We start from the raw sequence: 26,610 nt of genomic DNA on the forward strand, positions 1-26,610 counted from the left end.
CCCAAAGGTAAACTTGATTCAACGCTTGTGGCAAAGAAAAAGATAGCGGTTGCTTTGAAAAATACACAGGAAAATTAAAGTGCCCAAGAAAAAACAAAGGGGACCTCTTGGGCAAATTGACGATCCCTTCAGTGTGTTCTTGTACAAATCATTATGTCAAACATTTCCGAATTCTAGCACAACTAACTGTACAGGGAGAATGTCATACTGTACAAGTTCTAATTGATTCAGGGGCAACAGGAAATGTTGTGGGCCAACAAACTGCACTAGACTTGCAAATAACCAGTATCAAGAAAAAGGTTCCTGAAGTTGTTTATGCAGTCGATGGTAGTGAATTGGCAGGAGGACCCGTTACTATGCAAACCTCACGAATGCAAACGATTTGAAAAGATGATGGGAATCTGAACCACCGTGAGATAATTTGCTTTGATATAATCCAAGCACCCCAATATGGTTTTATTTTAGGAATGCCGTGGTTAATGTTACACAATCCAAGCATAGACTGGCACAACCAGGTTTTGCGTTTTTCTTCTTCCTCTTGTTTAAACAAGTGTCTTCAACCAAGAAGAGACAAAGAAGGGAATCCCCAACACTCTATTGCTACTGCAGCAGAGAAGGAAATTGATCTGCCACAACAGTATTCAGAATATACTGACGTTTTCTGTGAAAAGAAAGCGAGCTCATTACCACCTCAAAGGTCGTACGACTGCTAGATCGATCTTGTACCTGGCACCAATATACCAAATTGTAGAATCTATGCATTATTGGAGAAAGAAAACCAAGTCCTACGAGAATACCTCTATAAATGCTTAGCCAACAAGCTAATTAGGCCATCACGATCTCCAGCGGCTTCTCTGCTGTTTTTCGTGCCCAAAGCCAATGGCGAATTGAGACCTTGTATTGACTTTAGAGCGATAAACAAGATTACTGTTAAAATTAAATACCCACTACCCCTCATACCAGTCTTATTAGATCAGGTAAAATCAGCAGTTATTTACACCAAACTTGATTTACGAGGTGCTTATCACCTAGTTCGAATTCGAGAGGGAGATGAGTGGAAAATGGCTTTTAAAACTCGTTATGGTCTAGTGATGCCATTTGGTCTATGTAATGCCCCAGCAGCTTTTCAATATTTCCTAAACGATGAACTGAGTGAATACCTATACATCTTTGTCATCGTTTATATTGACGATATATTGATCTATTCAAACTCCGAAGAAATTCATGAAGAACATGTAACAAAGGTGTTACAAACTCTACGAAACCATAATTTGTTTTGCAAGTTAAGTAAATGCGAATTTCATACCAAAGTAGAATTTTTGGGAGTCCTTTTAACACCTGACGGCATGCAAATGACTGAGAGAAAAATTCAGACTGTAACAGAATGGCCCACACCTAAATCAGTATGTGACATCCAATGTTTTTTGGGTTTTGCAAATTTTTACCGACGCTTCATCCATCACTTCTCCCAAAAGGTAGCACCAATCACCAAATTTCTAAGGAAAAGGGCCGTCTTCAACTGGTCCCAAGAGACAGAGAAGGCATTTCGAGAGTTAAAAAAGGCTTTTACTTCAGCTCCCATTCTAGCTCATCCCAATGTGGAGGAACCATTCATTGTGGAAGCTGATGCATCCAGTGTCCCTGTTGGGGCCATCCTTTCCCAACGTCACCTAGAAACTGGACAATTGCATCCCATAGCATATGTGTCACGAAACCTGAATGAAGCAGAACAGAATTACACCTCTGCAGAAAAAGAATTACTAGCAATCCGCAATGCTTTCAAAGAATGGAGACATTATCTGTTGGGAACAAAACACACCATAACTGTATACTCTGACCATATAAATTTACAATTTATGAGCCCTGCCAGACTACTAACTCCTAGGCAACTGAGATGGATGTTATTCTTTGCAGAATTTGCTTTCATAGTGACTTTTAGACCAGGAGTAGATAAGCGCAAGGCCGATGCATTGTCTAGGCAAGATTTTTCAATCACTCATACTGAACAAATACCCATGCCTATTATAATGCCTTCAAAAGTGTTGTGTTTAATAGCAACCATTCGTAATCATTTTCATATCACCAAGTGGCAAGAGTGGTTACAACAAGACACCAAAAGGTCCATTCAACAAGGCCTACCTCTACACAAATCTCAAGTGTTTCTGCCTACTGAAGAGTTAAGAGAGACAGCTTTTCATTGGTTGCATACTCATCCTCTGGCAGGTCATCCAGGTCCTCAAAAAACACTAGAATTAATGAAAAGGTATTTTTGGTGGCCGACATTTGTTTATGACTTAAAGCAAATGTTGCAATCATGCGAAGTATGTGCAAGATGCAAAAGTGAACATAGCAAGCCTAAGGGTCTATTGACACATCTACCCATTCCCAATCCTCCATAGGAACATATCTCTATGGATTTTGTTACTGGTCTTCCCCAAGTAAGGCAATATTCAACCATTTTAGTGATGATAGATAGTCTTACCAAATATGCTAATTTCATTGCATGTAAAGGTCTCCCAACATCTGACACTTTAGCAACTATCATCTTAGAAAACATTGTTCGCCTTTATGGACTTCCAAGAGTCATCCTTTCTGATAGAGAAACACAATTTTCTGCACGTTTTTGGCAGCAATGGTGCAAGGCTTTATGAATTGATTCAACCTTATCCACTAGTTATCATCCACAAATGGATGGTCAAACAGAGACTGAACTAAACTCTAAAACAATATTTATGATGTTATTCAACAAAGTCTCCAAAAACCTGGCTGGATCACCTGTGGCTTGCAGAACTGGCTTATAACAACTCTCACCACTCTTCAATAAACTCAACTCCCTTCGATGGTTTATATGGGCGTCATCTGCACATTTTGCCAGTTACCCTACCTGCTTTGACGCAAACCACTCCAGCAGTCATGGATATGTTAACACACATGAAAAGAATACATTCACAACTACAAGCAAATCTACACAAGGCATAGACAAAATATAAAATGCAGTATGACACAAGACACCAGCCTGGCCCTCAGTATACAGACAAAGATAGAGTTTGGTTATCCACGAAAAACTTTGTATTAAAAAATAAAAACATGTTTCATCCAAAATTCATAGGGCCATATGAAGTTCTGCGACATGTGAATCCTGTAACATATAAACCAAAATTGCCATTGTCCTTGACAATCCATCTAGGGTTTGACACTTCACTTCTTAAACATGCTTTGCCCTCAAGTGTCGCACAACCTGCTCCTCTACTAGCCCAAGGTCATTAGGGGTATGAGGTGCGAGCTATTTTAGACTCCTGATATCGTGGGTCTTCCCTTTGGTATTTAGTGTCCTGGAAGGGATACGGACCGGAAAACGACTCATGGGAACCTGCACGGCACATCCATGCATCACATTTGGATCAACGCTTTCATCTCCTCCACCCTGATAAGCCGGGTTACTGGACCGCGATTAGGAGAGAGGTGTAATGTCAGGAATGAGGCTATGCGGGGTCCAGGACCCACCCTGACCTCTGCTTCGCGTCTTTGCGGCGCATCATGCACGCCACTTATCATCCCCTTGCTCCAGAAGTGGTCATCAGCGTCGCCTGCCCTGTGGAAAAGCTCCTGTAGCTGCAGGGTCAGGACACTGGTGGACAAGATGCACTTATCAATGCCATTCTATGAATGGACTACAACTCCCAAGTTTTTAGAGGCAGTGGTCATCTTGGGGTGTGGCAGGCCTATAAAGCCCAGCCACACCCAAGCACATTTCTCACTATTTTGAAGACTTCGGTGCAGTCGGACCTCGTGGGGAGTTCCTCTGAAGAAAGCGGATTTCCTGTATGGCAGAGAGGCAGCATGTCAGAGTATCCTTGCTTTCATGGTGAATTAAAAAACGAGTAGGTCGTACTCGTATCGGTAAGGTCTTGATGAGTCAAATCTTGAAGGGGGTTGTTTACTCCCAAAGTAAAGCGCCCCTTACCAAAACGCTTTAGACCAACTTTTCCGGCCTCAGTTGCAAATGTGAAAGCGCTTGAGAAAAGCAAGCTGTAGTTTTATTGTTTTTTGGGAAGTACGATATGTGAGATACATATTTAAATCTTTGTGCATTTCTAGGCTGAGATCAAACGTTTATGTTATGAAAGCATAATTGTTACATGGTTAATATTCAGAGTATGATCATAGTCCAAAGCTCCTGCTATCTTTAGGTACAGAGATTGCAGTTTGTTCTTGTTCCATGATTCAAAGAAGGTGCTACGCCTATTTCACAAAGGGTCTCAATATGGTATCACGGAGACGCCTTTGTTCCAGAGTCTATTGGTGAGTTTATACTGTTATGAAAGAGTATATGCATATTTGTCCTAACCATTTTCTTTTCAGATCTCTCTCCCTGCAGTTCCCTACCCTAATCCCCTTCCCCCTGCCTGGCTTCATCAATACTCTGCGCTCTGATAGCTTTCGGAGTTGGTGACGCCGGGAGGTGGGCCTTTTGGTCAGCAGCGTGCAGATTCCGAGGAAACGGCACTGTGACACAGGGGTGACACTTATATGCAACTCTGCTTCATCATTTCTGGAGCAGAACAAAGCCAGCTCGGGGCTGCAAGGCACCAAACTAGGGACACCTGGAGCACTGTTTCGTAAAGTTTCAGAATCCAGTCTGGCACTTGGGAAATATTCCAAAGGTGAGGAATCTTTTATTAGAAGTATCAATCAGAATGCTTAGACGTCCCTACCTTATTACACTGAAGTTAACATCATTGATAAGTGATGAGGCAACACCAGCTGTGCTTTATACCATTGGTACTTCCTTTTTCAAATAATTTAGCAATTATAACGAGTAATTTATTTACAGCTTTGTAAAGGAATTCGTCTTTTGCTGCAAGTGTGAGATCCCTTCAACATCTCAATAGCAATAAAGTTTATTAAAGTATTGTACAGAATACACTGCTCCAAACTGATGCACACACGTTCTCTCTCTTGCGCACACACACTCGACTCAGACCTAACACACTGTTTAATTATCAAGAACCTTTAAGGCAAATATATAAATAGAAATATGCATATAAAAATGTTGCGAAACATCAGCTCGGCCAGCACTGTACAGGTTTAGATATCCTCTATTTGCCTTTCTTCAGTTTAGTTGCCTTTTCTTTTCGTTTTTTCACGTGCTTTGGGATTTTGGTTTTCCTTTTTTCTCTCTGGGCTTCTTTGGTAACCTTTTTTCGTTCCTGTGATATACAAAAAAAGTCATGATTAGAATTGCAAATAAGAACTAATGCATCCAGGTAAAAATAAAGATATATAAAATGAGAAAAAGGAACGTTTGAGAATACTTTTATACAGAAATGTATCTAGTCATGTAAGGAAAAACTAAAAAGGCCCAAGAGGCAACGGACAGCCGTAAGCACACAAGCCACATAAGAGTGTGCACATAAATCTTTTAACACAGCGAGTCACCTGTTTGTTCTTTATACACAGTATAGCACACACTCTTCTGCTTTAGTTATTTTATTGGTACCCCGTCCTCTGTGGGCTTCCTCTCAGTTGAGCTGTTTTTTATTGTCTAGCACCTACGTCATAGAACAAGCTTCTCACGCACACCAGTGGTACGTCAGCCTGAACTTAAGCGTTTACTTAACTTTCTTGTTACTTGATTTATATTGCACATGGCTTGTACAGCTCTTTCGTTAAAAGGGATTTAATAAATAGCATCAGCTAGCAATGAAAAACATGAAATCAACAAGCACTTGCAATGCAATAGGTCTCACATTTGCAAGAGTTAGAGTTACTGGCACTGTAAATGCTTAATTGGACTTATCTTGCAACATAAAATGGTAAACCCTGCCTTTTAATTTGGTATTTTCCTGCCACATAATTCCAGGGGCACTGCATATAACTAAAGCAATTCCATTTAGCTTCTTCCTCTATCTGCAGCAAAAAATGAAAATGTTGCCATTAAGCAGCCAAATTTAAATCTACCATGCTAATTACAACAGAATACCACTTTCACCACCCCACCATTTGACAGAGATTAATACATGATATACAATCATCGAGTAAGCCCAATGTAAACCCAGTAAAAACTTTAGCATAAATAAACTTTTGGCATTAGTCTGCAATGCTGAAAACAGCCCCTATAGAGCACCATAAGAAAAATAGCATTTGCAAAAAACATGGTAAGGTAACCAGTCAGCCACTAGATGGCATAAACAGATAAAAACAGAATGGCAGAAAGTAATGCAATGTAACCATATATTTATCTCCTAGAGGGCGTAGTGCATTACACATTTTCAGGGCTAGCAGGCCTACTGGAATATTATTACAAACAAGGCCCTTAAAACACATAGTTCCAGCTATGAGAGATTGAAAATACACTGAATGGTTGGAGAGATTATTATTTTGGGTTCCCCACTAACCTCGTGTGGGGATCCAGAGATGACCTAGACAGAAAGAGCATGTTGTGGTGAATGTTTAGTCCTGATCTTTTTTTTTTTTTTACAGTGCTGTCCAGAATTGACCTCGATGCCAGGTGGTCACCCTAGTTTCGTCACTATTCCAGCACGGTATATGAAAGTGCTCCATTCACAGTCAGCATACATATGAACAACTGCAATCGTGTCACATAGATCCTTGTCCAGAAGGCCATCCCTGCCATTACGTGTTACTAGTGCACTTTGCTTTCAAATGATATGTAAACAAAGCAGATCATATGTAAACAAAGCATGTCACACACGGCACCTCGACCCCCGGAGCTCTGCACACTAAACGTAAGGTAATACACTCATGGCTGACCTGAACGCAGTTTTGCACTACTAAACTGGCTGATCCCTTTGCCAACACAAACAAGAACTTAGCATACAGTAATGTGACGCGAACAGCGTGCGGTCAGAGCTGCTGACTCAGGAGTTTAAGTGTCTGCTTCGGCCCAATATGCTATGATTTGGGAAATCATTTAAAATACCACTAGCGATCTCGAGGAGTGGTGGGGGCGGGTTGAAGGGTTGAAGGGTTGAAGGGTGAGGAGAGACGGCACTGGGCGAGCAGGCTGCCACGAGCAGGAAACAACATGCAATGGTGAAAATGAAAGCAGTAACAGTGTGATGTACTGGTACTCATTCAAAGCGCTCCAATACCTCCAACTGAGTTTGCGATGCATAAGATTTCAAAGCGCCATGGCCACCACGGTGCGCAACATGAAGGGGAGAGACAAAAGAAAAAATAGTGCACCCACACTAAAGTATATAGGTGATCACGCAATAATTCATGTCACAGGGTCAGCCTGCAAAACGGAAACAAACTAGCCTCAAGCCGGACCAAACGTAAAGCATTTACCAACGACATCAAGGTATTTGTGAAAGGCAGTCCCAGGAATGAATGAAACTGATAAATGCGCTTAAAGCCCACAGAATAGATTACAACATGTCGAAAAGCAGGAGCGCTTGCGCGCTGCTACGCTCGACCTAAAAATGTGTACCCGGTATGCAAACACTTTGAGATCACAATCCGTAAGGAGACAGAAAAAGTTTATGGACGAGTCACAGCTCACAGCTGCATATTATTTTTCTACAGAGAGTGCAGAATTATTAGGCAAGTTGTATTTTTGAGGATTAATTTTATTATTGAACAACAACCATGTTCTCAATGAACCCAAAAAACTCATTAATATCAAAGCTGAATATTTTTGGAAGTAGTTTTTAGTTTTAGCTATGTTAGGGGGATATCTGTGTGTGCAGGTGACTATTACTGTGCATAATTATTAGGCAACTTAACAAAAAAAAATATATACCCATTTCAATAATTTATTATTACCAGTGAAACCAATATAACATCTCAACATTCACAAATATAAATTTCTGACATTCAAAAACAAAACAAAAACAAATCAGTGACCAATATAGCCACCTTTCTTTGCAAGGACACTCAAAAGCCTGCCATCCATGGATTCTGTCAGTGTTTTGATCTGTTCACCATCAACATTGCGTGCAGCAGCAACCACAGCCTCCCAGACACTGTTCAGAGAGGTGTACTGTTTTCCCTCCTTGTAAATCTCACATTTGATGATGGACCACAGGTTCTCAATGGGGTTCAGATCAGGTGAACAAGGAGGCCATGTCATTAGATTTCCTTCTTTTATACCCTTTCTTGCCAGCCACGCTGTGGAGTACTTGGACGCGTGTGATGGAGCATTGTCCTGCATGAAAATCATGTTTTTCTTGAAGGATGCAGACTTCTTCCTGTACCACTGCTTGAAGAAGGTGTCTTCCAGGAACTGGCAGTAGGACTGGGAGTTGAGCTTGACTCCATCCTCAACCCGAAAAGGCCCCACAAGCTCATCTTTGATGATACCAGCCCAAACCAGTACTCCACCTCCACCTTGCTGGCGTCTGAGTCGGACTGGAGCTCTCTGCCCTTTACCAATCCAGCCACGGGCCCATCCATCTGGCCCATCAAGACTCACTCTCATTTCATCAGTCCATAAAACCTTAGAAAAATCAGTCTTGAGATATTTCTTGGCCCAGTCTTGACGTTTCGGCTTGTGTGTCTTGTTCAGTGGTGGTCGTCTTTCAGCCTTTCTTACCTTGGCCATGTCTCTGAGTATTGCACACCTTGTGCTTTTGGGCACTCCAGTGATGTTGCAGCTCTGAAATATGGCCAAACTGGTGGCAAGTGGCATCGTGGCAGCTGCACGCTTGACTTTTCTCAGTTCATGGGCAGTTATTTTGCGCCTTGGTTTTTCCACACGCTTCTTGCGACCCTGTTGACTATTTTGAATGAAACGCTTGATTGTTCGATGATCAAGCTTCAGAAGCTTTGCAATTTTAAGAGTGCTGCATCCCTCTGCAAGATATCTCACTATTTTTTACTTTTCTGAGCCTGTCAAGTCCTTCTTTTGACCCATTTTGCCAAAGGAAAGGAAGTTGCCTAATAATTATGCACACCTGATATAGGGTGTTGATGTCATTAGACCACACCCCTTCTCATCACAGAGATGCACATCACCTAATATGCTTAATTGGTAGTAGGCTTTCGAGCCTATACAGCTTGGAGTAAGACAACATGCATAAAGAGGATGATGTGGTCAAAATACTCATTTGCCTAATAATTCTGCACTCCCTGTATAAGAGACGCAACCCGGGAGAAATGTACTGGGATTCACAAAAGTGAAGTAAAGTAACACTGGAGGTCTACAGTTCCGTTTTACTAGCTTCTTTGTCACAGTACAAAATGTGCCTTTCAATGCGGGAGCTCAGTGTCTAGTGACTGACAAAGAGTTTGATGCTTTCATACGGTATAGTCAGCTCTTAACGTTTGAATTCCAGTTCTTGGTAACAGCATTGTAAACTGTTGCATGTGAAATAGCATAAAATTAACCTTTGCTGTCATGAGTGTGACTCGAGAATGGAGATTAGGAATGCGCTGCCCACTAATACATGAATGTATTTTACTCCTACCCTCTCACGGGTGATTATTTCGGTAGATTTTACCAGTTGAAAATCGCAAGGGGGAACAAAAAGAGTTACAATGTTTTTTTTCATTATTTTTGGAAAAAGACCGTGTGCTATTTGCCTGGTAACGCCCGTTATTGCCATCCGATTGTGGAATCACTGGCCACTCATAATGAGTGCCATGCAGTAGAACTGCCACTGAAAGCTTTGCAATATGTCGGTTAGATATCGGAAATAGTGATAAAACAAGAGCTCTCACAGATCTGAAGAAAGGAAGAACGCATTTTTATCAGGGGTATTTATTACCGCACACTGAAATCTGAAAAACTGCAAGGAGAAGCGAAAACAACATGGTGTAACTGAAGGAACTATCAACGGGCCTTACATACGATGGAGAAGTTAAAAAATATGTCCTGTGGCGGAAAAGAGGCCGAAATAATGATTTGTTGCCCACCAACCTTTTTATCACCTCCTGGCTCCGGGGCTCGATCTTTGGGGTGAATCTGCTCCTCTTCCCCATCAGAGCCTGAATCCGAGTGGTCACAGCTGGCCGAGTCCTCCGAGTCTGAATCGGTGCCTTCCTGCCCGTCTTTGTTTTCAAGAAGCGAAGGGATCTGTTGGTGAAAATGACACTGATGAGCACTCTCATTGGCTCGTTCGCATCCTTAATCAATTAGGTTTATGTTAGACATGAAACCGCTGCAGAAAGAGTCTGTACTACACAGGTGGAAAGTGTGCTATTTTTTCTTAACATATGCAGCATCCTTTGTGAGACAGCACGAAGGCAGCACATCGTTTATTTCCACGCACCCTCTGCTCCCTTTCACACTGAAGCACATCCCGGGGTATGCCTATCAAAGGTCTGTCTTGTACGCACTCGCCAGTGGGTCACAAACCTGGTCAAAGGGTCTAGCTGCCCATTATTCAAACCCTATCAAGCAATCTGATGTTACTCAGCTTGATCAGTGTGATTCGCCATCACCAGGCCTACGAATTACTGGCCAGGAATGTCTTTGTGGATGCAGTAGAGCCAGGGAGCGCCTGTGAAAGACAAATGACGGGGTAGGTGACAACCACAGCAGTGTGAGAGCATAAACATTGCTAAATATAAGAAACCCATCACTGCTACTGGATACATTTCCCACCAACAATTTGCAGGCCTTCACACCAGCTCCTACTCTCGCATACACGCCAGTCTTACCCCGATGACCATCCTTCTCGAGGCCCACGGTATGGGACCCCACATCAACCAATACACTCTATTCTTATTTTTCAGTGCCTTTATGTTGACGATGTAAGTACAGCATCCTACCTCACGAAAAATACATTGGGGTATACGGATTTGTGCCATTTAACAGCTCAAATTTCCTTTCCTTTTGATCTGTTACTATTTCATCTCTATCTCGGGCTCTTTAATAGTGGAGTCCTTGATGATGATACCACGTTCATGAACAGGGTTGAAACGTCATTGACTGTTGTCATTGACCCTTCAAACATTTCTGTCATACTCATACACCCCATGTTTAATTGTATTTCAATGTTTTAATGTATGGGTTATTCTTCCTATAGGACCATTTTTTCTTTGCTTGTCTCTCTTTTATAGTAAGGCACATAAGTTACCAGATACCCGATGCACAAGTCCAAGTCCAATACGCTAGCGGTGAGGCTCCCACTCACCCCATTCAACCCTCTTTCTGGCAATACAGGGACTCGTGGCCTGTAAGTTAGTGCCGGTGCAGCACTTTCACTCCAGCCAGCATTCTCTATGGATGGAGCAGCTGAATAGTCTCGCCCATTCTCTGGGCAGCAATGGCGACCTTCTACTCGCAATCTGCGTTCACCATAGTTATGCTGGGCTGCAGTCTTATCATGCATCAGAGCCGCTCGAGCCGGGAAGGCACAGGCCGCCTGGCAGAGTCCCAAAGACAGAGGCATGGGCTGTTGGCTTCCGTGGTGGCCCTCTCCTGGGCTTCGATGGACTCAGCATTATGTAGGCCTTGCATTTGCAGTGGGTCCAGCTCCTCGGATCAGGTGAATCTCAATGGTGGTCTCGCTGGGCCTCCATGGGACGTGGTGATGTCAAGCCATCTAGATGCAGGACTCTAGTAGCACAACTTTGGGGTGCTTTGGGGGCAAGGATGGCCAAATCTGATCAGGTGCTCAGGACTACAGTACCAAGGTAGCCAATCAGTGGTTCGCACAGAGTGCCTCTAGGGAACAGCTTTGTCATCACAGTGACGCAGCCCACTCAGGGCACTCTGCTTCAGTGCCAGCATTAGCCACTCAGCCTTGGCGTAGACACCACAGAGTCGTAGGATTATTTTGCAGCAGCTGGGACCATTCAATTACACATGGGTCCGTTGTGCCACGGTCAAACCAACCACAATCAAGGGCAGACGGCAGGTTCCTTCTTCAGTCGGCACACAAGGGCATAGCTGTGATATTTTACAGCACAACACCTAGCTAAAAGGCAGAGGAGCACTGAGCAGGGTCAAAGTTAACCATAAAGTATAAGGCTAATTAATAGGAGAGGGGCAATGCTCTGATTGGGTAGTTTACTCTTTTAACAAGTCATTTAGCTATTTCTTACTACGAGTAGTGTATGGCCATGGTCTCATGCACTTGTGTTTTTTCCAGTCTCTCCTGCTGAGATACACCACACCTAACGATTCAGGGAGCTCTGGTGTAATCGCATATTTCATGTTTCGACATATGCAAACTAGGTTGCCCGGCTGACTCTTTATTAGGTGTTTCCCTGCAAAGGGCCACACTTTCAGCTTCTATCCATTTAAGGACTGGTCCAAGCCATGGCTTACATGCAGGGGGCCGGGTGTCCTTCCACTTCAATGTGATGGATCTCCTGGCTAGTAAAAGTGACAAATTAAAAAAGTTGGCCTCAGTCCTTCAGCATTTAAAGAGTCCTAAACACTTCTTTCAATCCTGTTCAGGTTGCCGAGCCTTGTTCTATCTGAAATCTTACTAGAGTCTGTTCACAATGAGGAGCATTCAGAAACAAGGTTTCATTCAAGCCTCTACTGTGTGACACCTGGGGCATTCAGAGACATAATTAGGGAACATTTTGTTTAGTAATCTGAGGTTCAGGTAGGCCTCACCTAGTATGTTAAATTGAATATATCTGAATATGGCATTAAGGGATTCCCTGTCGGGACATTCTAGTATTTTTCCCACTCCTTGTCACTGAGGGCCCTTTCTATAGCTGTCTCCCATGTGCTTCAGTTTTGTTGGCCAGGTGTGTAGGAAGCTGGCTTGGTATGTGGTGATCAACTATGGTGTTATCACCTTATACCAGGTACAGGTATCCCCTATTAGTGAAGTGTAGCCACTGTCTAGGAAGCCAGGGCTCTCTAGAGATAGCTGTGGATGAGCAGCTAAGGCTTATCTAGCAGACATACAAACTTCATACAATACCACTATAGTTACACAACACTTACACACATGAAAGAACCACACAGTGTTACAAAAATAAAGGTACTTTATTAGGGTAACACAAATACTAGAATACTGAATAAGCAGTCCCCCAACTGGAGGTGTGCAAACACACTATTATATACACATTAGCAATCAGTGAAGAGCATAGAAAGTAATAGTATTGGCAAAAAGTAGAGGTAAACAGTGAAGGCCCTACGGGAGGGCCAAACCGTACAGGTGTCCAGTACATGGGTAAAATGGCTTCCCCGCACTTACGAAGCCCAGTGCAATGGAACTGGAGTTCATAGGGGCATTCCCTCACACACAGGGTACCTGCACCCTGCCCTCTGGGCTTGGAGGGCCTACCACAGGGGTGGCTTACAATGACCTGGAACAGTGACATGTAGTGAAAGGGTGTATGCACCTTTTCACGCAGGCTGCAATGTCAGGCCTGCAGACACATGTTGCATGGGCTTCCATTGGTGGCACAATACATGCTGCATCCCATGGGAAACACCTGGTCCCCCAATGCCCTGCGTACCTAAGTACCATATACTAGGTACTTACAAGCTGCTGCGTAAGTGTTGATTAAATCATTGTTGGTCTTTGGCAATGCTGTCCAGGCGGGTTTGCCACATTCATCAGTCAATTCTCTGAAAGCCAGCTTCCACGCTACAGCCAGACATATCATTCTTGAGAAAGTATGGTCATATTAACTCCATCCTCTTTGCATTACATTGGCTTTCAACCGAGGCGAGATGTAAGTGGAAGCTGGATTGCTTCACACCCCCAGCCCTTCATCATAACACCCTCTAGTACTTCTGGAATTTGCTGATATTATTTGGTGGTAAAAGAGAACTTTTGTCACTGGTCCTGGAAGCTCTTCGACTCATAACCACCCATGAACACCACCAGTCCTTCTCAAAAAGAGCTCCCACCTTCTCAAACACACTACAAAGCAAATTGTGATTGAACCCCAGAGTAACGTCTTTTGGCTCACATTTAAAGACTCACTTCCTATTTTGTATCTGTTTATAGTCCTACCCTCAACCCCGTTGCATACTTTTGTTTTTCTTTATTATCTGCTAAAAACTGGTGTTTTTCCTGTGAATTGCTGTCCAACCTTTTAATTCCCTACCTTATCAGTACTATTAGGTTGTCTTTATTACTATCAATAGAAGTATGCTGTTCTCATACATGTTACAAGTAATTAGCTGTTGGACCTGTAAAGCGCTCACACACTTCAAGTGAAGGAGAGCATTAGGAAACTAATCAATTAACCACTTTATTTTCTATTTAAAAATGTATTCTTCTATTCTAACAAATTTCAATGTCAAAGGCTGTAAGCCTTTTGGATTTGTCGATGCTTGTTGTGTTATGGTTTTGTAAGCATTGAAGATGTATAATTTTAGTAAAATAAAATGTACTTGGCTGATGTCAGACCTAATTAAACGCAGTAAGTTATTCAAAGAAAACAAAAAACTGCTTTTGCGTTGACTCAAATGCCATTCAATTTACAGGCAATCAGTACTAAGTGCTGTCATCTTATGATGGCATACAAACCCGCTTCTTAGTTGTTCAAATAATTCACTTTCTTTTGCGTTTGTGGCTCAGCCACCTCACCTGCCCTGCACAACTTAATTTGTTCCCGGTTGCTGAAGTTGCCCAGAACACATATGAAGAGTGTCATGGGTGGTCAATATTAAACCTCTGAGGATTAGACTCGACTTGTTGACAAGTTTCCTAAGAAAAGGACCAGGTGTTTGGGCAATAAAAGAAAAGGTTTTGTGCTGCCCCTACATTTGTCCAGAGTGATCAGAGCATGCTCTAACAGTAGCATCCTTCCGAGTTTTGTCAGTACTTTGAACAACATGTTGAACACTGTCAAAATTCTAACAATTACCTGAGGTTTACATCCTGTCCAGACCCTATGACTGAGACAGCTCAGGTATTTTACCTTCCAACATGAATTCATCACTGTGCTGACGTGTCGCATTTTCTTTACAGAAACAACTTGCTGGGAGCTTCTCTTTCATTCTTTGATAGGAGCCTCCTCTGGAAGACATCTTACTTGCAGCTTAAATACTTGAAAATCCGTATTTTCAGTTTGGGCAGCTTAAGGGGCTTCAGCAGACCAGGGACTTCCAGTCTGACATAATATTTACCACAGATGCATCCTAGCGATACTGCAGGAGCTCTCTACTTTGGGCTTATGCAAGACCTGTGCATCTGTGCATGTGGAGGTTACCTACGATCTTGAGTAATTCTTGTGATTTTTGTATACAAAACTAGATCTATATGAGGACCTGGGCCCACACCCTCGTGATGGTATACAGAGCTGCAAAAAGGCAACACTAAACCTGTTGGAGGACATTTTAGCTTCTGTGCTTACCAAACCACGAGACGTTTTAATTCCAGGAATAAAACACCTTAAAGCTGAAGGGGGTGGAATTAATTGAAGTGTCTATAGAACAAACAGGTAAAAATTAGGGGTTCACTGGAGGGAATTGTGAAAGGTAATCAGGCAAATAACTTGAGTCTGGTAATGGAAAAAAGACGTATATGGAAAAATTAACTATAGGGAAGATATGACTTACTACAGACACATTATTTCAATACCAGTTAAACTAAAAACTCAGAAGTAAACCCAGAAATAGAGGTCACCAGGACTCCCCCTGGGAATCTAATGAGATTTCAACGTTTTTTTCGTAAGTATATTTCACATTTCTTACATCATCCTAGATTATTTCCCACTGATGAAGCACACCACTTCCTGTTTGGGAGTAGAGCGGCAATGCGTCTGTTAGGAGGATGTGAAACAACCACTGGAACTCATTAATAATAAACATTTTGAAAATTCGAGAACAAGCAGTAGGAGTCAAAAACAGATAGTACATGGTTGATGGTGGCTATTCTCGTCCAGATCTGTGTGATTACAATAGGCTTACGAGATAAGAACTGCTACACTGAAGCCACGTTTAAACACAGATGTGAGGGTGGCCAAGATGGAAGAGGAGAAGGACATGCCTCACCTTTCCCCACCAGGTCCAGGGCCCATATAAAGCAATCTACCGCCATGGCAGCACCACGATCACTATAGCCAACAAATTACTGAAAAGTGCAGGGCAGCAATGAGGGAGCACTGAGGCCTGACAGACTCGATAGACAGGAATACACACACTGTTTCTCTTTCTACACAAATAAAACATGATTGGTGAGCATCATGACTGCACAACATAAGAGCTTCGCAGTAGCATAATGTCGCAAATGGGGAGGGTAGATGGGTCCTGCTAAATGGTCAATGTGATAGCCCCGATATCCCTAGCAGTGGTATGTACCCCGAATCAGAGACAAAGGCATTCCTGCCACACACAATCCAGTAACAATTTACCAAGACTATTGGCCTACTGATAATGGGAGGAAATTGTATGGATCTAGAAGGAGGCAGGGACACTTCCAGTATGATTGGAGGGAGACAGAGAATAGTACTGATCTTAAGGGAAGAGTGAACTGGCTTTCCAAGCTGGGAATAGTGGAAGCATGGAGAATGAACCAAGCTACACAGAGATTGTATGCACGTCTCCACTGCACATTAACATGACTCATTCATCAGTTTAAGAGGCTCAGGTTTCGCTTTTGCATGTAAACGCATCAAACTGGTGGATAAGGATACAGTAAAACAATTACAACAATTCATGATCAAGAACTTAATCATTTACAAATAACTATTAGAGATACACAGCTATAAATATAAAATCATTATCTCAAATTAGACCAGTGCGGTTCAGGATCAAGTATTTCTTATCACTGGTTGTCTTAAAAGTGAAATCAGATTCTATAGCTTTACAGTCAATAACGTAATCATGAACCTTATCTGGTAAATAGGCACTTATAAAAACAGCAGTATTTCAACTGTATAACCCTTTAAGATGCAGAATTGTTGCCTTTCAGTGGTCTATACACTACAACACACTACTAAATAAACACTTGAAGCTAAAAGACAAAGTAGATAGTTACATAATTCCTCCTCGGAAGCAGCTTAGTGGTAAGAGTTGTGAATGTACTTGTTATTGGAAATGCATTATATGCATAAATGGAATATATTCAAAATTCAACACTACTGAATATTCATTCTATGTTATATGGCTGCCCACAGGTGGAAATGCAGTGAAGTCGAGCTCTCCTATTGTTTTCATTGTACTGAGTTGAGCACCATTTCTGCCGGTCACTCCAAATGTTTCACCATTTGTAACGATGTATATGTTTTGACCACTGACTCCATGTTGCACTCAGCCTAGCAGCACACCGTCACATTTGTGACCAGTAGCTTTATTTTGCCTATTGACTTTATTTTAGCATTAGCCACCGCCACGTTAAAAGCTGCAAGTAGTTTTTCCACATTGTACAATATGCTCATGTTTTTATTTTTCGTGTTCTTTCCCACCAAGGGCTTAGGCTGATAAGAATGTACTAAGGCGGCAGGGAACGGTCTTGTTTTGAAGTGGCACCTTGGGATTGTGGCCAAGTCCTGATGTGTTATTTTCAAAGATGGCCTAAAGCAAACAGCACTTTTTTGAATAAACTTCTGCAGCGAGAGGGAGGTTCTAGAATTTTCCTCTCTTGTTTGTTCAAAGTATAAGAGGCGAGACCAGATGGACAGGGGACTGAGAGTGATTCAGAACTCAGACATGCCCAGGACATTGGGGTGTGTCATCCTTCCTGTGAACGATCCTCTCCTTGAACGATTCTGGGATCTGCCGATGTGAAGCTAAATAGGAGGGAGATGAACCAGTTGTGCCCTTGCCTCCTGATGATGTATATTTTTTAATTCATTATTTGCTTTGCATTATAATATAGATTCATATATTTGCTGTATATATTGCAGTGGAGAATCATTTGTACATGTTTTCATTTCATTGCTGTGACCATTTTTAAATGTGTGCTTTCAGCATGCTAACTTTCTTTAACGAACATTGCAAAGTGAAATAATTAATGTATTCTTTAGACTAAGAAGCGCAGTCCAGAGATTTTTGTCAGTGCATGAGTGTTTCAGCTCGGTCATTAGTGAAGCAAAACACCATTCCATAGACCCTATTATTGGTGGTATGCTCTATGTGCATGGTGACAATGGTGCCCAGTGACAAGCCTTTTGCACTTAAAGCTGTTCTGCAAAATTGTTTTCCCCAACTGGTGTATTTAATTTTCCGATAAGGCCACTGTAAATTGGCCCAAAAATTGCACTGGTGGCATGAAAAGTTAAATGTGGGCCGCAGTGTGTATTTACCCACATATTTGGCAAAAATATATGGCGTCAGGGAGCACTGGCTGGTCTGTGGTTTGAAAGCACTGCTATAACATATGGCAAGTGCCTGCGCAATGCAGAAGCACATGCCTTTAAATATTGTATTGTAATATTTATATAGCACTTTCTACCACCAAGTCATTTCTAAGGAGTGCCATGAAAACCCACAGGGCAAGGCGGTTAATAGTGTAAATGGAAATATATAGTGCTTACTAGCCCTGACAAGGAATTGAAACTCTATGTCAGATGGCACAATCCTTCAGAACGCAATAATAAAAATGTGACATTCTGCACATGTGAAGAAGAATTCACTCGCAGTGAACAATGGCCCTAAAAGCTGTTTTCACTCTGTAGGCAAAGATGCAATTTCCAAAAACAGGCCTAGATGTGATAACAATTATTATTTCATATCCCCGCCTGAGAAAGTCTGATAATTTATTTTCTTCTTAGTTTCGAAAATCTATTTCAATGGTAAATATATATTTTTCATAACTTTAGCAAAGAATGAAAAAAATGTAGGACTTGTTGGCCTCTGCCCTGCTGCAACTGTCCAATACATTTCCTAGACTAGATGTTAGTGACCAAGCTCCTGGAGAACAATGGCTATGCCTCTTTACCCAGGAAAATGGGTACTGTCAACGCATCATGGAAAGGCCACTTGGGAGAGATTTGGTATGCAGGAGTGAGACAGGAACGTCTGGCAGAAGAACAGCTTTCACAATTCTTCCTTTGATTTGCAGATGGGGTTGGGGGCAGCGACTGCTACCATTCATTGATGTGGCCATCCGAGAATTTCTAGTTTCAACTCCAACTAGAGCGAAAACCAGTTCTGACTCTGAAATAGACGATAACTCATCATCTCTAAATGGAAGTAGCCGGAGGAAGGAACAGAGCACCTTCAGGAGTAGGATAGTGAGAGCCATTTTGTTTGATGCGTCATGGGAAGGTTTCCTGTAAAGCAGAAGATAAAGTGCTGGAAAAGGTAATCGGGATACTACGAAACAGTAGTCCAAATTCGGTGTAGGGAATTCTTCAACCACTAGTGTACAGATAAACAACTGGCACCTCGTCAACAGCACCACAACCTCAGCACACTCCTAGACCTGGGAAAACCATCTTAAAGAAAGAAGACACTGTCTGAGTGCCGGAAGAAGAAAGCCCAAGTACTAACTGGACTTCTCTGCCACCAAAGGATTGGAACTGCTCCCCAATGGGCTTGTGGTTGGTCTCATGCTACCTTCTACAGTGACATAAAAAGCAGAAGGGCTCCAAGCTCCCAGAAGGCTCAGGATTTGACAGAGGAAGAGCTTTGGCCTCATGCCTAGAAGCCTCCAGGACTGAGAATCTCAGGGCTGCAATAGTTACAAGGAGAAACTTTTACAGCAGCTGGAGACAAGTGGGACTTTGTCATTCTGAATGGCTGGGTCAAGGTTGTGAGGCTTCCAGACAGAGGGCAAACCTTAGCTGACAAGAATACTGCTCAGTTTTTACTGACCTGGAAACTAGTTAAGTGGACCGAAGGGTAAACGTATCCAGCCTCTTTGAGCAGTTTGTTTATACCATCTAGCCTTGCCCGGCTGGTAGATTTCAAGAACCAAAAAGTGACTAAGTCTTAATGTAAAACCTTTGTTTGTTTTAAGGCAGAACATTTATCCTATCAGTGAAGCAACTTAGGCACCTCTGTAAATGCAGTTTTGTCCTGTTGAAAGTTTTTGGCATCAAAGTCCTCATGGGAAGCTGGGTGACTACGTATCTGACTTTGGGGAACCATTGCCAACATCAATTTCGAACCTTGCCCTGCTGTAGCTCCAAAACATTAAGAGCTCTAGGGTACAAACTCTGACAAGTGTGACCTGCTTGGCTTACATGATCTTTGCTCCCTTGTGGTCAACATGAAAGCGTATGTGTATCTCGGTCAACCATGACATTTTTCATTGGCGCTTTGTGTTTTCACTGTACTTTAAAAATTCATATGTCTGGTACCCCTGATCAGATTATCGCTATTGGTGTCTTTTTTACTTTTTAACATGTTCTCTGTTGTACTAAACTATTTTTTAACATGTTCTCTGTTTTACTAAACTGGTATGGGAATTTAATTTTGCTATTTGAACTTAACATATTTCTCTGATGAACTGTCTTCTGCTTGAGCCTCAGCTACTAGGGTTTGAGGAGAGTTTATCTTAAAACTGTGCTAAAACCCAGCAAAGGTGTGTGTCTTAGCGATGGTACCTCCTTCCTAAATTAATAAATCTCTTTCTAACATATATATTTACGATATGCCTTTAGGAGCTGGCTCTTTATGCAATTTACCAAAAAGGAGGTAAACTACGTAGAGCAGGGGTCTCCAACCAGTAGCTCTGGAGCTACTGGCACCTCAACAGCTCCGTGGAAGTAGCTTGTGGAAGCACATCCCAGTAGGTCAAAGGGAGGGTCAAGGCACATTGAAGGAGACAGTGAGTCACATTTTCAGGCCCTTTGAGCACCAGCCAGAAAAACCAGTGTCATGTCTCCACACTAACAAACACAGACTGACAGTCTGCTGCAATTGGATGGTCTGCAACATGGCTACATGTTTTCCTTTGCAGGGCATCAACGTTTAATAGAGATTGGTCATGTTGTGTACCTCATTCTGTCAATCACAGTGTGTACATTAACACTCAGCCAAGAAAGAATAGCAGAAGAAGCAAGAGTAGATTTGTTTTAGTGGAGGGCTGCATGGAGGGATCCATATTGGTAATCTTAGACGGGAAGGTCAGAACTGGAATCTTACTGGACGTGGTCATCTTTAAAGGTGTGTGAAATCAGTGTAATTTGCTTTCATACATACAAGAACAAATGAATACTGAAATGCAAATCTATCATTTAGTGCTATATTTTAACGCAAAATGTGTCCCCTTGTCAATTTTTGATGCTAGGATATAGTTTTCACAAAAAAGCGCAAAAAACACAGCTGCAGCAAACAACGGGTGCTTGCATGGGTCTGTTTACATTTATCCAGCACAATTAACTTCCATGACGTGCTGTAATTTTTTTTTGGTGTTATAACAAGTGTACCACACAATTACGCTGGTGTAATTAAATTTTCATTCAGGCCTAGTTATAATGTAAAAGTGATAATATTCATGAGTAGCTCAGGGTGATATTCATTGACCAAAAGTAGCTCCTGTCATGGAAAAGATTGGAGACCCCTGATGTAGAAAGTCCAGACGACCCTTATTGGCTAACAGGGTTTAAATTAATAAGCCCAAATGCTGTATGTGGTAGCGTTGGCAAGCAGTTTAGGCTCATCAGAGGGTAGTGTTAAGCATCTGCTGGACACACAGAGTCAACAAATGGGACACACACTCAAGAAGAAACCTGAGACCAATTTAGAAAAATAACACTTATTTTTATACATATATATTTTTTAAGACTAAGAACTTCGATGTTAGGTAAGTACTTTTTGAGTTGGTGATTTTACCAGAAATAGATCATGAACTGTTATTTGCAGAGTAATGCAGTAATGTAATCCTTGGGGAAAACATATATTCTGCACACGGTCTCGTCAACGACTTACAGGACTGTCCTTCTGGACTTAAGGTAAGTGGAGGTCAAGGTCCAAGTGGAGGTCCAAGGCAGCACCAACAGGTAATCTTGGTCAGTTCTGAGATGTCCGGGTGCGGAGGTGCGTTTCTGGGTCAGGTGCCCTGTTTAAGCCAATGAGAAACAGTCCAAGAGAGGAGGCTGGGGGGCCAGTCGGGTTGAACCCATAGTGGGGCTCAAGTCTCGAGGGTCGCTGGCACGCAGGGACACATTCTGTACACTGGTAATTGGCCTGGGTTGCTTGTGCGCAGAGGTGCTTTGTCCGGTGGGATCGCGCTGCGGGAGGCTCTCACAGTTCTCGATTTCCTCCAGAAAAAGGCTGCAGGAAAGGACTGGAGACCAGGTTGGCCAAACCCAAAAGGGAGTTCAGCTCTAGGTCTCTGGACCCCATTTGCAGTGTTGGTTCACTTGGACTCGGGGCTCCGGTGCAGAGGTGCTTTTCGATGGCAGGTCACAGTAGTCAGAGGCTCATACCCTGTATCGTGACCTGGGGGAAAGGGGAAAACAGGGCAGCAGGGCTGCTCTTGAGCTGGCCTTGTGGATCACGATGTCCCTCAGCAGTAGGTCCGTCTTTGTACTGTTGGAGTCCAGACTGGACCACCAACAAGCCTTGGTTGCTGTAAGTGGTCCAGTACCCTGGGTATAGGAGCAGGGATAGTCTGGGAGGGGTCAGCATCTCAGGAATTCAGTGAAGCGGCAGGGCTGAGCTCCAAGCAATCTTCCCCAGACTCGCTGCTCCCTCAGTGGGCCAACGGAACAGAGCACCGGACTTTGTGAGTGGTGCCTGCAGGGAAGCAGGTCCTCTGCTCCAAGGAAAATGTTGCTGGCAAGATGAAGCTGTGGGTCGCTCCTTCACAGCTTTGGGAGGTGATACCAAGTTCTGGATGAGCTGGGTCCATGCAATTTGTGGAGGTCAAGCAGCAAGGCAGGGCTTTGCGCCAGGAGGTGGTGAAGTCCTCAGTCCTCGAGTTGTGGGCTCTTCTTTGTCCTCCTTTCTTGATGTCAGGGGGCCACCTAAATACTGAATTTAGGTGTGTTAAGGTGAGTGAAAGGTACAAGCCAATGGGCTATTTACCCTTGGGGTCACTATACCACCTATATGACCACTTCCTGTGGGAAGTGGGCATAATCCTGTTGCAGAGTTCCTAATTCTACCAAAATCAAGATAGTGGAATACTTCTTTCGTGGGTCACAGCAGGCAGCAAACCTTAGGGGTGTGACTGGACTGGTAGAACACTACGCCTCCATGTATATCTAATTTCCCGCCTCTTGTGGTGCCAAATGGGCCTCAAGGCAGAGGCGGCACCTTCCATGTCTGGTGGAAGCTGGGGGTCACATATCAAAGGTGGCAGGGTCTTTGAACACCCTGGCCCTGATATACTAAATCGCTAAGCATTCTGCAGGAGAAGGTGGGAACACCTTCCTCCAGAGCAGGCATTATTTCTGGCCTCAGAGAGCGTGGGCTTTCACCTGCTACATCTGCGTTCTTCTGCATACAGATGGGTCTCCCTAGACAGGAAGGGTGAATGGGCCCTCTCTTCTACTTCAAAGGCCAGTGGCCTGCCCTCACACAAAGGACTAACAATGGGAAATCGACGCATCACCTTGCAGCGTGGAAAGAAACTATGCATCCCCTTCGCCACGCCAGAAAATCAGACGCATCGCCTTACTTTCCCACGCATCTTCTCCTCTGCAGCCTATCAGCGTTATTATTTTGGCACATTCCAGGTAGTGTGTGTTAAAAGTATGCAATCACGGATTTTCAAGGATTAAGACTCATTTAATATTTTAAACAGTCATATCTTGACTTGCGTACATTGGAGTTTTGTTGTTTTGGTCTTATTTTATTCAGACAAATATTAGCAATTTTCCTGCTCTGTGCCAAGCTACTGGAGAGTGAACACAAGGTAACTTAGGTTGTGTTGTGACCTACGCTGACTAGGATTGTGGTCCCTACCTGGACAGGGTGCATACCTCATCCACCTAAAGACCCAATTTCCAACACTGGGGAAATCCTACCGACCAGTGCCTAGTACATATCCTAAAGCTGGCTTGCCTTTTTAATTGTAATATCTAGCAATGGCACTAGACCTCAAGGGGCACATCTGCTCATGCAGGTCGGTCCTCACTTGTGCTACAATGCACCGTGCCTTAGGGCTTCATGGCCTGCTGTTGGGGTGGTTACATATAGCCTATGCAGTGTCTTTGGCAATGCACACAAGAGTGTGCCATGTCCTGATTTCAAACATGGTTTTCACCACGTCATGCAGCCTGCAATGGCAGTCTGTGTGTAATTTGTGTGCGGGTCCCATAGTGTAGCATACATTATGCGGCAGCCCCTAGGGACCCTCTTTAACACCCATGCCTTAGGTACGAGGGGTACCATTTACTAGGGACTTTACGGGGGGCTAAAGTTCATGCCAACTGGGTTACAATTAGACTTTACTTGTTTTAGAGGAAAGAGCACTGTCGCTGAGGTCTGATTAGCAGGCTTCAGTGCACCGCCAGAGTCAAAAACCTGCATCAAGTCGGTCTAAAGGGGGCATAAAGTGTGGGGGGTGTGGGGATGGAGGACAACTGCAACAAAATTCTAGTTTCCTACAATACGTCAATGCCCACTTTAGTTCATAAATTGACCTTTCAGGGACTTTTTGTGATTGCATGGTTTAATACACAGGCAACTACAATTGGAAATCAATTTGGCTAAGACCCCCTGAGAATCCGTTTTTTTTTTTTTTAACATATTGCCAGAACGAGAACATCAAGGCAACCACCACCATAATTGTTAGCAATTAGAAAATGGTAATACATGTCCTGCTAAGTCAGGGAAGAATTAAGCAAACTAAAGCAAACTGGAATCTACGAGTAACATGTTTCCTGATACATATGGTACCTCTAGCGATTCCTTGTATGCACCTTATTTCCGGATGCCATACAGGACCCAGGTTATCTTTTCAGTGGTAAAATTTAACCAGTGGCAGAAGATACTGCGCAACACTGAATATGATGCTGGAGAGCTAGAAGTGACATTGGAGGTCTTTGTTTGGAACCACTGACATTGGTTCAGCCATAGTTTTTTCTGTGCTTTATTCAAGGTTAAGGGCACAAATGCAGAGAAAAAGAAAAATACTATAATGACAAACCATCCTCAAGAGTAGAGGAGGAAGGGTAATAAGGAATAATCACATGAACTATCCTAACCATCACATAAATAGCTTATCCAGATGGATATACACTCAGGCAGATTCCTTTCATGAACCTCTCCCATAGCAGTTCTGAGAGGAGGATGATAATACCTTTGAATTATACCAGAAGACGTTGAATAGAACAATCTCCTCTTAGAGAGATGAGGAGCTGAGAGAAATGCCAGCAAAACCATGGCCCATTACTTAGGACAACAATGAAAATGGAGAGGAGGGTAAGAGAGTTTGCATCCCACAAACTCTTCTAATTGGCATAATTGTCATAAGGAAGACATTCTTCCATGTCAGAAAAGTCAAATGACAAGTGTAAGGAAATGCCTCCTTGGCATGGTTACCCCCTGACTTTTTGCCTTTGCTGATGCTATGTTTTGAATTGAAAGTGTGCGGAGGCCTGCTAACCAGGCCCCAGCACCAGTGTTCTTTCCCTAACCTGTACTTTTGTTTTACACAATTGGCACACCCTGGCATCCAGGTAAGTCCCTTGTAACTGGTACCCCTGGTACCAAGGGCCCTGATGCCAGGGAAGGTCTCTAAGGGCTGCAGCATATCTTATGCCACCCTGGGGACCCCTCACTCAGCACAGACACACTGCTTGCCAGCTTGTGTGTGCTGGTGAGAACAAAACGAGTAAGTCGACATGGCACTCCCCTCAGGGTGCCATGCCAACCTCACACTGCCTATGCAGTATAGATAAGTCACCCCTCTAGCAGGCCTTACAGTCCTAAGGCAGGGTGCACTATACCATAGGTGAGGGCACCAGTGCATGAGCACTGTGCCCCTACAGTGTCTAAGCCAAACCTTAGACATTGTAAGTGCAGGCTAGCCATAAGAGTATATGGTCTGGGAGTCTGTCAAACACGAACTCCACAGCACCATAATGGCTACACTGAAAACTGGGAAGTTTGGTATCAAACTTCTCAGCACAATAAATGCACACTGCCAGTGTACATTTTATTGTAAAATACACCCCAGAGGGCACCTTAGAGGTGCCCCCTGAAACCTTAACCAACTACCCGTGTAGGCTGACTGGTTTTAGCAGCCTGCCACACTCGAGAAATGTTGCTGGCCACATGGGGAGAGTGCCTTTGTCACTCTGTGGCCAGTAACAAAGCCTGCACTGGGTGGAGATGCTATCACCTCCCCCAGGCAGGAGCTGTAACACCTGGCGGTGAGCCTCAAAGGCTCACCCCCTTTGTTCCAGCACCACAGGGCACTCCAGCTAGTGGAGTTGCCCACCCCCTCAGGCCACGGCCCCACTTTTGGCGGCAAGGCCAGAGGAAATAATGAGAATAACAAGGAGGAGTCACTGGCCAGTCAGGACAGCCCCTAAGGTGCCCTGAGCTGAAGTGACTCTAACTTTTAGAGATCCTCCATCTTGCAGATGGAGGATTCCCCCAATAGGGATAGGAATGTGACCCCCTCCCCTTGGGAGGAGGCACAAAGAGGGTGTACCCACCCTCAGGGCTAGTAGCCATTGGCTACTAACCCCCCAGACCTAAACACGCCCTTAAATTTAGTATTTAAGGGCTCCCCTGAACCTAAGAATTTAGATTCCTGCAACTTAAGAAGAAGAGGACTGCTGAGCTGAAAAACCCTGCAGAGAAGACGGAGACACCAACTGCTTTGGCCCCAGCCCTACCGGCCTGTCTCCCTCCTTCAGAAGAAA

General features: G+C 43.4%; 1 protein-coding gene across 1 annotated transcript in view; it reads right to left on the reverse strand.

The window, feature by feature from the left end:
• Positions 1 to 4,885: 4,885 nt before the first annotated feature.
• Positions 4,886 to 26,610, reverse strand: part of RIOK1 (RIO kinase 1) — a 297,153-nt gene continuing 275,428 nt past the window's right edge. The window contains exons 16-17 of the mRNA XM_069217290.1: positions 9,887 to 10,042; positions 4,886 to 5,210 (exon numbers count right to left, since the gene is read on the reverse strand). Of these exons, the coding sequence (XP_069073391.1) occupies positions 5,100 to 5,210; positions 9,887 to 10,042 (267 nt within the window). The 3' untranslated portion in view covers positions 4,886 to 5,099. The remainder of the gene's footprint in view (positions 5,211 to 9,886; positions 10,043 to 26,610) is intronic.

Source organism: Pleurodeles waltl, chromosome 2_1, assembly GCF_031143425.1.
Source record: "Pleurodeles waltl isolate 20211129_DDA chromosome 2_1, aPleWal1.hap1.20221129, whole genome shotgun sequence".
Lineage (NCBI taxonomy): Eukaryota > Metazoa > Chordata > Amphibia > Caudata > Salamandridae > Pleurodeles > Pleurodeles waltl.